The following is a 12,769-nucleotide window of genomic DNA, read 5'->3' as shown; positions in this document are numbered from 1 at the left end:
CATAACTAGCAATGAGGGATCCTACGGTAGTAATTTCAGCTACCCGTTGGTGAGAAGGGAGTTGACAGAGGAGTAGGGAGAAGCTTATTCGGCCGGCCATTGGGAAATCCCATCCGCGAGTTCGACTTCCCTTGTGGAGATTGTTGGTGGTGGAATGGTGGTGGAGTCGGAGAGGAGACAAACTAGTCAAGGTAAGCTACAAAAGCTACTAGTGGTGGCTGTATAGAATCAAAATGGGAGAGATCCAATCGGCCTTCATGAGATAAGAGCAACCCGTGGAGATCATCTCTGGTGAGTTGGGCAGTGCGGGTATGGACTAAGATCGCTGTCTCTAATTGAGAGAACTCGACACCGAGGCCGCGAAAAAGGTGAGTTTGATATTCATTTTCCGAAATTGGTTCACCAATTACGGACAATTGATCGGAGATGCTGGTGGCTTCTTGTAGGAACTTTGTAACTGATTGATTTTCCTTTTTCATAAACTATAATTGTAGTCGAAGTGAGGTAGCATAAGCTTTTGATTGGGCAGCATAGGCCATCGCAAGATATGTCCAAACTGATGCTGAAGTTGTGTGATTTGTGAGTTGGGTAACAATTTGGTTGGTTGATGTTGCTAGTATCCAGCCAAGGGCTATTTGGTCTCGGACAAGCCAAGAACTATATGCTGGGTTCAAAGTAAGGGGAGGGGCAGAAGAATTGGTGGTGTCATCGCTCGTTTGCTGCTGAAGGAGCTGCGGTGGTGAAGGTTCAAAGCCATCAACAATTGAGAGAAGGTGATTGGCTCGAAGAAAAGAAATAAGTCTGGTTTTCCACATGACATAGTTGGTGCCGTCAAGACGTTCTCCGATGGCTAGTAATGAAACAAAATTGGGGCTGGTGATGGTGGTGGTGGCCATCGGAGTTGGCATTGCTGAAGAAGGATTAGTAATGACAGGTGTTTCCATTGATTTTCAGGTGAGCTTTTGCTTATTGCTCTGATACCAAATTTGAACTAAGGATCGATTAAAGAAAATAAACAACTAAAAGGAAACACAAATTCAGAATGAAAGATGAAGGAAGGAAGAAGAGACAGAGGTTAGATTCAGAGAGAAATATGAATGTATTGATGATTTTCCCCTTTCATTTTACATGTTAATTATAAGTATGTTTATATACACTTTAGAATGTAATCTTGTATAATCAAAGTTTCAGATATTGTGGGATGCAGATTGCAGGTTTGAATTAATCTGCTGAACTGGTCTTCTGAAGATTCTGGGGAGAGAAATATGCACTTCCGTTTGAGGTAGTTTTGAGCTCAATCAACGAATGGATTATGGGAACATTACTTTTGGAGGACGAGGAAGTATGCATCTAAATGAGGCTCGAAACAAAGAATGTCGATTCGTGTATGGAGGCGTTTTGTTATAGAGGTGAGGAGGTCTTGGGGAAGACTGGTCCAATCGAGAGTGATTGTGTCCATGCTTGCAAATTACTAAAGAATAACAAGAGGAAGAAGAAGAGCAGCAAAATGAAAAGTCAATTGGGAGAATGGTGATTCACGTCGAAGCCACTAAATTGTCCTTTACTTTTGTCACATTAGATGAGATTTATTGGTCGATTATGCGTATTTTTATTTTTTAATTACAAAAAAAAAAAAAAATTCTTGTTAAGCAAGTCTCCAGAAAGACTAAAGATTCTTGGTGAAAAAAATTATTAAAGATAAAGATACAGAAAAGAAAAGTAGACGATTGTAATATAAACATAACAATAGTTTACTAAAACCCCATGCTGACAAAAGTATGTGTACTTTCAATGGAAAAAAAATAATAAAAAAGAAGCAAGTCCTAGAAAAGAACTCATATGTGAGTAGGGATGTATACGAGTTGAGCCAAGCCGAGTATCTCGATATTCAAGCTTGGTTCGTGATGAACAGTAACGAGCTTGAGTTCGAGCCAAGCTTGGTCGAGCTTCAATATCAGTGTTTGAGCTCGAGCTCGAGCTTGAAAACTGCTTGTGAACCAAAAAGAAGCTGTAGATCTGAAGGCAAAACTCGCCCATAATTCAACACAATCTTCAATTTCCAACACCAATGATCTTCTAAAACATAAAATGAAATGACAAGTTTAAAGTTGTTGGATGAAATATGCATTACAATTGTTTGATATATTTGTTGGATGTACATATGTAATATGCATTTCTTGCACAAACGCAAGTGTACAACTACGAAAGAGTAGACACTAGACACTTAGACAATACACTCCATGAAGCTCTGTACAAACACATGAAGCTATATACAAACCAAAAGTACACTCCATGAAGCTATGTGCCTATGTCCAAACACATGAAGCTATATACAAACACAAAAATACACTCCATGAAGCTATATACAAACACAAAAGTATACTGCATAAAGCTATATACAAAGACAAAGGAGCGAAAAACTAAAGCAAGAAATATAGACTTTGGGACAGCAAAATCCGAGAAGACCAGGAGAGAAAAACCCAAAGCCACCCAAAGCAGAAGAAAGGCACCAAAGCCACCCAAAGCCAGGCCTCCCACTTACAAAGTGTAAATACAAAGAAAGCAAATAGTTTGCAAGTCAAATTTCTGCAATTCACCATTCACCAAATAAAAATCAACACAACAATCACCATTCACCAAATAAAAATCAACACAACAATCACCGTTCACCAAATAAAAATCAACATAGCAATCACCATTCACCAAATCAAAATCAACACAACAACATCACAATATCCCCCTAATACAAACCCCAAGCTTCACTTGCAAAAGATCACTCACAAAAAACCACCCAGATCACTTTGAAATTCCAATAGTCAATAACCTAGAATTTCCAGTCACACCAGAACGAACTTGGGTCAAGTTCAGGAGCTTTAGCATATGGGGATGACGGTGACAGCGGAGAAGTTGTCAACTACGGTGGCATGAGTGACTGATTTACGAAAATGGTAGCGAATGGGATGTTTGTGTATTTTAGAGCTAAGGAAGTGATTGGAGAGTGGAGATGACTGTGACGGTGAATGGCAGTGGCTGAGTTGTCATCGGCGATGGCATGGGGGAGCAATGGGAATTAGAGTTAGGGTTCATTTCAGTTGAATGAAAAATCCCAAATTGATTTGGGTTTACCATTTATGTTTGAAGTGTGAATGGGTGTTGTTTGTCATTTTTACAACTTAAAAATAAAACAAAGTTTGAAATCTTGCAAATTGGCCCTCGGAGCTCGTTTAAACTTGGAAGCCTGACGAGCTGAGGTTAGCTCAGATCGAACTTAGTTCGATACTATTCACGAGCCACTCGAGTTCGAGTCGAATTCAAGCTTCCAATGAGCCGAGCTCGAGTAGCTCGCGTGTCTCACCGAGCTACTCGACTTGTGTCTCACCCCTACACATAATTAGGCAATATCATAACACTTTTTTATATGAGCATTTCTATGCGTTCTAAAGAAAGAGGATGAAAACAAAGAGTGTCGATTGGTGGGTGAAGGTGTTTTGCAATGGAGGCAAGTAGTTGTTCAAGAAGGTTGTGATGCAAGGCCCCATGGGTTGATGTCAAAATTGTCAGAATGCCATGAATGTTGATAGGGCACTTCGAAATGGCCAAACGAGCCAAACTCATGTTTTAGCCTTTTGGGGTCATTTTGACAGGTTTTTGGACAGTTTTATGATTTTTAGGGTTGTTTTTTCGAGTTCTTATATGTTTGGGTACTGTTTGGACAAGTGTTTAATTCTCTTTTCCTTTGTCTTTTCAGATTAGGATTTTTAGGGGAAACTGTTTAATGGTTGTTTCAGCCCTAAGAACGCAGTTTTGATAACTTTTAGTTTAATGAAATATTGAAAACCCTAGATGGTATTCCATATTATCTGGTATTAGAATCTTGATACAATTCGGTGGTGATTTATCATATCTTATTTCTTATGTTCAGTCATCTCTTTATTGTTTTGGCATCCGACTATTTAATTAGGATTCCTTAAGAATGATGAAGCAACTTTGGACTTCACAGAGGTGCATGCAAGGCAGCCAAGACTATCTGTAAAAACCACCAGGAGTAAACTGTAATACATGCCAGCCAGCTGAGCTCTCACAATATATTTTAGTTCAAACAGTAGCCCTGACCGAGAAAAACAGGGAAAATTCAAAATTAATAGGTTATTGAATTAGTTAAAGTCTGCCCTAGGGGTGCAGTCGAACCGAGCTACTCGTGAGCTGCTCAGATTCGACTCCTGATGAGCTCGAGCTCGACTCATCGGAAGACAAGTAGTTCACGAGTTCGAGCTTAACTACAAGCTCGTGAAAACTGTCGAGCTTCTCGGGCTCGATTCGAACTGTTTACGAACTGTACAAAGAACTCGCAACGTCATTCGAGTAGGCGAGCTCGTGAGATCGATCGACTAGGCAAAGCTCGCGTATTAAAATTTGCCCTAAAATCTGATATGAAGTCATTCATTCGACTGAAAACAGAGACATTCAGCTATTCACCTCCACCAAAACACACCGCAAGATCTGAGACACCACCATTGTCCAGCCTTCATCCAGCCTTCATTCAGCTACTACCGTCCACCATCGTCTTCCCTTCTTCACTTCCCTGCTGCCACAAGGTACATTTTCCTGCTTCTTGACACCCAAAGTTGTCTCTTGCCATGAGTCTCATTCTTTAAACTTGTTTACGTTGACTACAAATTTCTTTGTTTTCCTCTCATCGTTTGTTTATGTTGACTTTGCTGCGTATTTGGAAATTGGAAGCTGGCTGATATGAGTTGCGTTAATTTTTGGAAGTTTGTAGAGAAATTGTTATGTGTTTGACGAAATGCCTTTTAGAGAAGAATTTTGATGGTTATGTCGCTCAATTTCAGTGTCTTCTTCAGTAGTACATCAGATGTTAAAGATTGTATTAATGGGGACCTGAACATCACTATCTTCCCACCTGTATTTTCCCGGAAAAAAAAAGTATTAGTAAATCCAACACACCCTTCCAACGGAAATTTGGGTCTGAGTTCTATGCTAGGTTTTTCCCCTTGGTTTGCTTTTTATTTGTGCTTCCTCCATGTGGTCCATAACTCCTGCAAATAAAGCTTTTTAGCTTTCAGTATATAAGAGATTTCATTTTCAAGAGGCCCTTTTTTTTTAGTCTTAATTTATATACTAAGAGGAAGAGAGTAGAGAGTAAAGGTGATTCTAGTTGTAAAATATGCTTTGATTATATGTTGGTAAAGTGCTTTGCAACGGATGTGCAGGACCCAAATTGAAGAGAAATTTCTGTTAAATGAATGGACTATTAAGCACTGATGTATAGCTCCAGTTACGGTGTTCTTAAATAATTGACAACCCATTGTTGGTTTCTTTTCTGTAAAGTTGAAATGACGTATGGATAGATATGAATAATTTTCTCTCTTTGAGCTTCCACAAATATTTCTAACTTGTTTGGTTCTTTTTTAATTTATAATTTACTGAGAAATTAATGGCTATTGTAGTCCACTAATTCATTATAATTTATATTGGGTAGAACTGAAATTAATGTTGAAATTAATGTTTGCGTATGATAAATGATACATGACTTTAGTGAGTCTATTGATTGTCAATTCACATGGTTTTTATGGGCCATCTTGAGGCCAGTGTTAGGTGAAAATTGAACCAACACAGAAGGCTCTAGCCATGACTTATTGTGCTTTGTGCTTGCTCCATTTTCACTAAAGTAATCATTCCTGTTGTTAGATTTATTTAAGAACATCTTGAATCTTTGGTTATAAGAAGGAAATTTCTATGAAATTGACCTGCTTGTCAATTACTTGATAAAAGTAAAACATTTTATTTGTTCTTTCCTTGTTTGTTATTTATCTGATAGTTAATTGCTTTTTCATGACTATTTGTATTGTTAGGATGATTCTTGAGAACTTATGGCTAGCTTTTTTGGTTGCTTTTTTTATTTTTGTTATTTTTAGGCTTTCGTAGTTTATAGGGGCAGCAGTCATCTCGTATTAGTTGCATTCTGACTTTATATTCTTTTTGCAGAGGGATTTGTTTATTCCAATTGAGCATCCGTCATTCACCCCTAATCCAACACACCCTTCCACTTCACGAATGCAACTAGTAGATGATATCTTTGAAACCTGGTCTGATGACGATGCGACACCCACAGGCACACCCGGTGATGGTATTGATGCTTCTACCCCTCATACTGACAAGGAGGAAGTTAATCCTTTTCAGAAGAAAAAATGACCAAAGACATCAGTGGTTTGGAATGAATTTAAGAAGGTAGTTCTACCAGATGGTTCTACAAAGGGAGAGTGTATTCATTGTAAGGAAAAGCTTGCAATAACGGAGACCAAGAGCACAACTTAGTTTGCAAGACATTTGAAATCATGTTTGAAGCGAATAGGTAGTCAGATGCAAACACAGTTGTTTTTTCGGCCATCCAGTTCAACAGATGATATCTCAATGCGATCTACACTTGCATTTTCAGATGCCAAGTTTGATATGAATTTGATGCGGGAACTCGCTGCAAACTGGGTGCTCATGCACGAGCATCCATTTACAATTGTGGAGGAGGAAGGTTTTAACGTAATGCAAAAATGTGGTATGCCACAATGGGAGAAGATAACACGTACTGCTTTGAAACAACATTGTGTGACCGTTTATGAGGTAAAAAAGAAGAAGTTAGTTAATTTGTTTAAGAGTATTAACAAGATTAGTTTGACAACTGATCTATGGAATTCTTCTAATCAGAAGCTTGAGTACATGGTTGTCACCGAACATTTTATTGATAATGATTGGAAGTTGCAGAAGCGTGTGCTCAATTTCGTTCATATACCGGCTCCTCGACCTGGTGTTGAGATTGCTGCTACTATTCATAAGTGTTTAATGGAATGGGGAATTGAGAACAAAGTGTTCGGTATCTCGGTTGACAATGCTTCAAGTAATGACGTGGTAATCAAGATTTTGAGGGAGAATTTAGGAAGAAACAAGAAGCTAATGTGTGGTGGGAGGTTGTTTCATGTGCGGTACGCGGCACACATATTGAATCTCATGGTTCAGGATGGGCTTTCCCAAATTAAGCCCATCATTCAAGAAGTAAGTGACTGTATTTTGTATGTCAAGCAATCAGAGACCAGAGCAATTATGTTTATAGAGATTGTTCAGATGTTGCAATTGCCCAGAAGGAAACTCATACTTGATTGCAAAACGAGGTGGAATTCTACTTATCAACTGTTGACACTTGCAATTCAGTACAGAGATGTGTTTCCGATGTTAGCTCAATTGGATAATAACTTTACTTTTGCCCCAATAGATGAAGATTGGGAAAAACTTAAGAAAGTGTGGGAGATTTTGGAAGCCTTCAACTCGGCAACTAATGTCATATCAGGGAGTGAGTACCCCACTTCTAACTTATTTTTGAAAGAAATTGTTGACATAAAAGAGTTGCTAGATGAAAAATGTTCTGATGATGATGATTTTATTCGGGCAATGGTAGGAAAGATGAAAGAAAAGTTTGACAAGTATTGGGGAGAATGCAATTTCGTTATGGCAATTGTAGCTGTATTGGATCCAAGGATGAAAATGAGGATGCTGCAATTTGCCTACCCACAAATGTATCCTGCTGAAGAAGCATAAGACAAAATTGATGAAGTGCAAGCTGCCTTGTATGAGATTTATGAGCAATATGCAGCGGAAACTCAACCTGCCAACAGTGAACCACCTGTAGAAATCAGTCAAGTTCAGCTGGACAATATACAATGCCCTAAACGTACTAGTTCATGGTTCTGCCAGTTTGTTAGGACAACTGAAATGGTGCAACATGAGAAATCTGAGTTAGATCGTTATCTAGAGGAGAAATGTTTGTTATGGGACGAGGATGATACCTCATTTGATGCATTACTGTGGTGGAAGGTAAATCAAATGAACTATCACATTCTATCTAAGATGGCTCGAGAAATACTTGCCATTCCAATCACCACGGTCGCTTCAGAGGCAACTTTCAGTGCGGGGAGTCGAGTTATTGACACTTATCGATCATCGTTGTCTCTCGATACCGTGCAAATGCTACTATGTGGTGGTGATTGGTGTCGCAATCTCTATAGAGTCAAGAAAAGTTACAAAGTAAGTATGATCCATTTTATTAAAATTATGTATTAGTTTGGTCATTTATTAACATTATTTAAACTAAAACAATATGTTTTCCTTTTTGTTGTTTAGAAAGAGAAGATAAATGAGGAGTTTTGGCTTCCAATCCTATGAAGTCTTGGTGGAATCTTGACAGGTTAGTGATAGTAAAAGTAACACATATATACTCTACTTTTCCATTTAGTGTCTCTAAAGTTGAATGAAAGAACAAGAATTAATTTGATGTCTCTGAAGTTGAATGAATGGAATAAAAAAATTTATGGTGATGCTGGAGAGGAAGATGCTGAAATTTAATGGGAAAAGGTTCATGTCCTTGCTTGGCTTTGAATTTGCAGTGTAGGCAGATATTACAGTCATCTTTAGTAAGGAAAATTTGTAGTTTAGTTAAATGATTTTTGGGTTTGGTTTTGTTGTGATTGAAAGGTGTCTCATTTAGTGGATTGGTGCTCCATATTTTTGTAAACTTTTCACTGTCTTGTAGAAGAACTGGGGAAATTGGGTGGAGCAACTTCACCATTTCTTTGTTTAAATGCTCTATAACCAAGAGGCAATTAATATGTTGAGCAAGCTTTCCTGCGCTTGAAGCTTTCCTGTAACCTTTGAGTGGATTTTTTGCATTTAATATGGATTGCATCAGCTAAATTAGTCCTTTTTTGACAGCAAGATTTCCATATGTTGAGCAAGTTTTCCTGCGCTTGAAGATTTCTTGTAACCTTTCCTGTAACCTTTGAGTTGATGCAAGAGAAGAAAAGCTTCATGGGTCAGGTGGATGCAAAAGAAAAGAAGCTGCTGGTCTTCTTGTTGATATGATTTGGCAGAAGAAAATAGGATGCTTTTTGTTTCCCATGGACTGAATTCCATATGCTTAATGTTTGGTTTAGCTTATTTTTTACTTTTAATGGTGATTTTGTGATGAAGGTTTCATTTTTCCATGTTTGAATGTTAAAACAGTGTGGTTTATGTATCTGAAAGACAATTATTGAGCATAAAGAAAATATGAAAACATTGTATATATGTAGCATGCTTTCCAGCATATACAAACATTGTATATATATTAGCACTACAAAGCATCAAAGTATATAATCTACTGAGCTTTATTGAGATATGCATTAATTAATTATATATTGTTATGCTAGTTTAAGAATATTATGATGGGTTTGAAAGTGAGAATGAAAAAGAGTTGTGGAAGAAGGTGTAAATTGGAGTGGTAATTCACGTTGATGAGAAGAGGTAGATTTGGGCAAATGAAAGAAGAAGATTAAGAACATGAAGCTGTGCTGTGTTTTGCTGGGAAAAAGCTGCAAATGAGCTTGGCTCGAGCTCGAGCTCGGCTCGGAACTTGACGAATCGAGCTCGAGCCATGTAACTTAATTATCGAGCCGAGAGCTCACAAGCTGGAGCTCGACCTCGAGCTTTCACTTTTTCTCACTGAGCCGAGCTCGTAGCGGCTGGCTCGACTGCACCCCTAGACTACTCTGCCCCCTAATTTAAATGCAGAACTCAGCTTGCAAATTTCAACGGGAGTGGTTGTTTTCAAGGCTGCTATTTGGTAAAGAAGATGAGGAAGAAGAAGAGAAAAGAAGATGATTTTATATTTGGAAATGGAGGTAGCTTTTGATTTCACTGGCTGGCGCAAAGCCGACCAATTTGGCAAATTCCTGCAATATAATTCTTTTTTTTTCTTTAACAAACATACCAATTAATCACTGACAACCACTTTGGTCCGATACATATGCATCCGAACAGTCACGAAGTTATACGAATAAATGTATGATTAAGATTAATTCAACCAAAGTGGGGAGGCCAAAAAAATCAAGAATAGCCCGGAGAATCTGAGAGTTTCCTAACCTTATACCATCTTCGAACTCAAAGATCCAAGTATCATCTCCAGGGTGATGAAAGATATCGTTAAATTGGTCATCTATAAAGTAAATGCAATTCCTCAAACATCCTGAGAACTCTTTCGCGGAAACGGAATATGAACTCCCTTCAGGCTTCATCCACAAACAGCACTCTAACCTGAAACTCAAATCCATCCTCCACCATAACCCATTTGCATTTCTCTTCATCAAGCTTGGAAGCCTTGAAATCAAACTTGTGATTTTTGTCATCCTCGCACGCAGCAATCTAAAACAGAATGTCAAATGACTCTAATAAAAGTATAGCAGTGAACCATCCAGATCCTCTTGTGGCCTTTCTGCAATGTCAGTAATGGTTAAAGATTCAGAATCCACAGTTATTATATTTCCCGTGGTGATCAAAGCGTAGAACTTCTTGTTTGGATAAATAATATCTGTAAAAAACTCAGGATATGTAAGATCCATGTCTATATCAGTCCATTTCTTGCCGACATTTCTCCACAAACTTAGTTTTCTTCCTCTGTCATATCTTGTCATAGCAGCGTATCCTTCATTAGTCTCATCAAGATTCTTAGAGAAAATCAATTTTGCAGAAGGAGGAGGTTGCCATGTGTTTATGCCATAGCCATAAGGGTATTTTCCATCACCTTTAATGGTGGCAGCTGGTATAAGTATGTATGATTTAGTTATTTCCAGCAAGTTCAAGGACTGTTAAATTTGACAAGTATTTAAAGCGATATCCAGAGATGGGATCGTTGATCTGGACTTTACCTGATTCTGACTCTGATTCTTCAACTCTGATCAACCATGTCTGGCAGGTTTTCTTCTCGATGGGCTCCATGGCGTAAACAGTGGACTCGACGAGGAAAAACTGGTCATCATGGCTAAGATTTGGGCCTCGGAAGAAGTCAGAGGTGGTGAAAACAGAGGGTGGAAATATGAGTTCCGGAGGAGGAGGAATTGGAGATCGAAAAAAAACGGCAAACAGCACGAAAATGAAGAATGTCGAATCGGGTGCAATGGAGGCAAGTATGTGCTGAGGAAGACTTTTCCAATCGGGTGTGAACGTGACCGTGTCCATCGCCGGCTGGCAATAATTGGCAAAGAATAACAGGACAAACAAGAAAAAAGAGGAGAAAAAAAATATGTTGTCTATAAATAATGAAGCGGCTTTGGACATCACGGCGGTGCATGACGGCCAAAACTCTCTGTAACAACAGCCAAGATACACAAATTTGCTTGCTTGTTTCATTATTTGATTCAATTGAAATTTAAATGATCACAACAAAGAAATATTTACATTAATTGGGCTAAAACCGGCTGATGATGAGCTGGAACAGGGATCCTGCTTCAGCCACATTGGTGGAGGCCAGAAAAGGTTAGAATTTCATGGAAAATTTGAGAGTTTTCTAACGAGACTATCTTTCAATTCAAAAAATCCTGACGCCTTCTCCAGGGTAACTATATTTTGGGTTACGATAATCACCATTCTATCCTCCAACTCTAATTCATCCACCACCGAAGCCCACTGACATGTTTCTTGGTCAAGCTTGAAAACCTTAAAATGATCATGATTTTTCCCGGATTCTCTGTACTTCCCAATCAAAAGCAAATCCTTGAGTGACTCAACCAAGCATAGCAAGATTATCAACTGTGAATTCGAGTCCTCTGGCGAGCTTGGGACTTCATTAACAGTCAAGGATTTTGAATCCACACTTCTAGAGATCAAAACATAGAATTTGTGATTATGATAAATAATATCCAAAATATACTCCAATGACTCGAGGTACATTTCTATATGAGTCCATTTTTTGTCGAAGTTTCTCCACACGCTTCGGTTTCTTCGCCCGAATTTCGCCAGAACAGCGAACTCATCATCAGTCTCATCAAGATGAGAAGTGAAAAATCATTTTTGCAGACACAGAAAAATTCTTTGGATATACCTTGTATGGGTACTTGGCTACAAGGAAACCAGCAGATATAAGTCTATTTGATTTAGTTATTTCCTTAACTCGATAATCCAACAAGTTCAAAGACTTGGGTAACTTCTTGGACAAGTTATTAAAACGAATTCCGGAGAGCGGATCCTTGATCTGGACTCTACCTGGTTTTGACTCTTCGACTTTGATCAACCGTGTTTGAGAGGTTTCGTTGTTAAGGGCTCGATGGTGTAAATGGTGGACTCAGAGGGGAAAAAGAGGTCATTATCGTGAGGATTCGGGCCCCTGAGGAAGTCAGGGACGGTTAAAATTGAGAAGGGAAACAGGACTTTTGGAGGAGGAGGAAGTGTGCACCGAAACGAGCAACAAACGGCGCAAAAACGGAGGAGGTCGATTCGTGTGCGGAGGAGTTTTGCAATTGAGATGAGAAGGTGGTCAGGAAGACTGGTCCAGTCAGGACTGGTTGTTTCCATGGCTGCTATTTGGTAATTGTTTCCATGGCTGATTTTTGGTAAAGAAGAACACGAGGAAGAAGAAGATAAAAAGAAGATTATTTTATATCTGGATAGGGAGGTAGCTTTTGACTTTATAGGCTGCTTGGAGCCGACCATTTTGGCAGATTCCTGGAATTTTTTTTCCTTTTTTGACTTCAACAAACCGACCAGTTTGACTGAACACCTGGAATTGATTTTTCTAACACGGGTAATACATCGGAGTTCAGAGATATTTTCCATGAAAGTTCATTTGGACTGGTCTTAGCAAATTATTATTAGTCAAAAGCAACAACTTTTAAAGAATTTTGGCCATTGACACAAGCTTGCATTAGTATTACGTATTCAGGGCAGCGCGACATCG

The 12,769-nt window shown here is 38.7% G+C and overlaps 2 protein-coding genes across 2 annotated transcripts; one reads left to right on the top strand and one right to left on the bottom strand.

Annotated features, from left to right (window-relative positions):
• The first annotated feature begins 6,381 nt into the window (after window positions 1-6,381).
• Window positions 6,382-7,605, top strand: LOC116128370 (zinc finger BED domain-containing protein RICESLEEPER 2-like). The gene has a single exon (XM_031414079.1). The coding sequence runs from the start codon at window positions 6,382-6,384 to the stop codon at window positions 7,603-7,605; it is 1,224 nt and encodes a 407-aa protein (XP_031269939.1).
• Window positions 7,606-9,724: 2,119 nt separating this feature from the next.
• Window positions 9,725-12,464, bottom strand: LOC116128348. Its single transcript, XM_031414062.1, has 2 exons — window positions 10,746-12,464; window positions 9,725-10,636 (listed from the first exon to the last, which is right to left on the bottom strand). Exons 1-2 carry the CDS (start codon window positions 11,224-11,226, stop codon window positions 10,266-10,268), a joined length of 852 nt encoding a protein of 283 aa, XP_031269922.1. The 5' UTR covers window positions 11,227-12,464; the 3' UTR covers window positions 9,725-10,265.
• Window positions 12,465-12,769: the final 305 nt, after the last annotated feature.

This window comes from Pistacia vera, unplaced genomic scaffold, assembly GCF_008641045.1.
Source record: "Pistacia vera cultivar Batoury unplaced genomic scaffold, PisVer_v2 Contig2, whole genome shotgun sequence".
Taxonomy (NCBI): domain Eukaryota; kingdom Viridiplantae; phylum Streptophyta; class Magnoliopsida; order Sapindales; family Anacardiaceae; genus Pistacia; species Pistacia vera.
This window is presented reverse-complemented; position numbering and strand designations above follow the sequence as displayed.

Excerpts from the sequence above, each read along its gene's own strand:
- LOC116128370 (XM_031414079.1), top strand. The coding sequence starts at position 6,382 with ATGCAAACACAGTTGTTTTTTCGGCCATCCAGTTCAACAGATGATATC.
- LOC116128348 (XM_031414062.1), bottom strand. The coding sequence starts at position 11,226 with ATGAAACAAGCAAGCAAATTTGTGTATCTTGGCTGTTGTTACAGAGAG. Across the intron at positions 10,637-10,745 it reads AGAATCAGAGTCAGAATCAG|CTGCCACCATTAAAGGTGAT; the intron begins GTAAAGTCCAGA and ends TACTTATACCAG.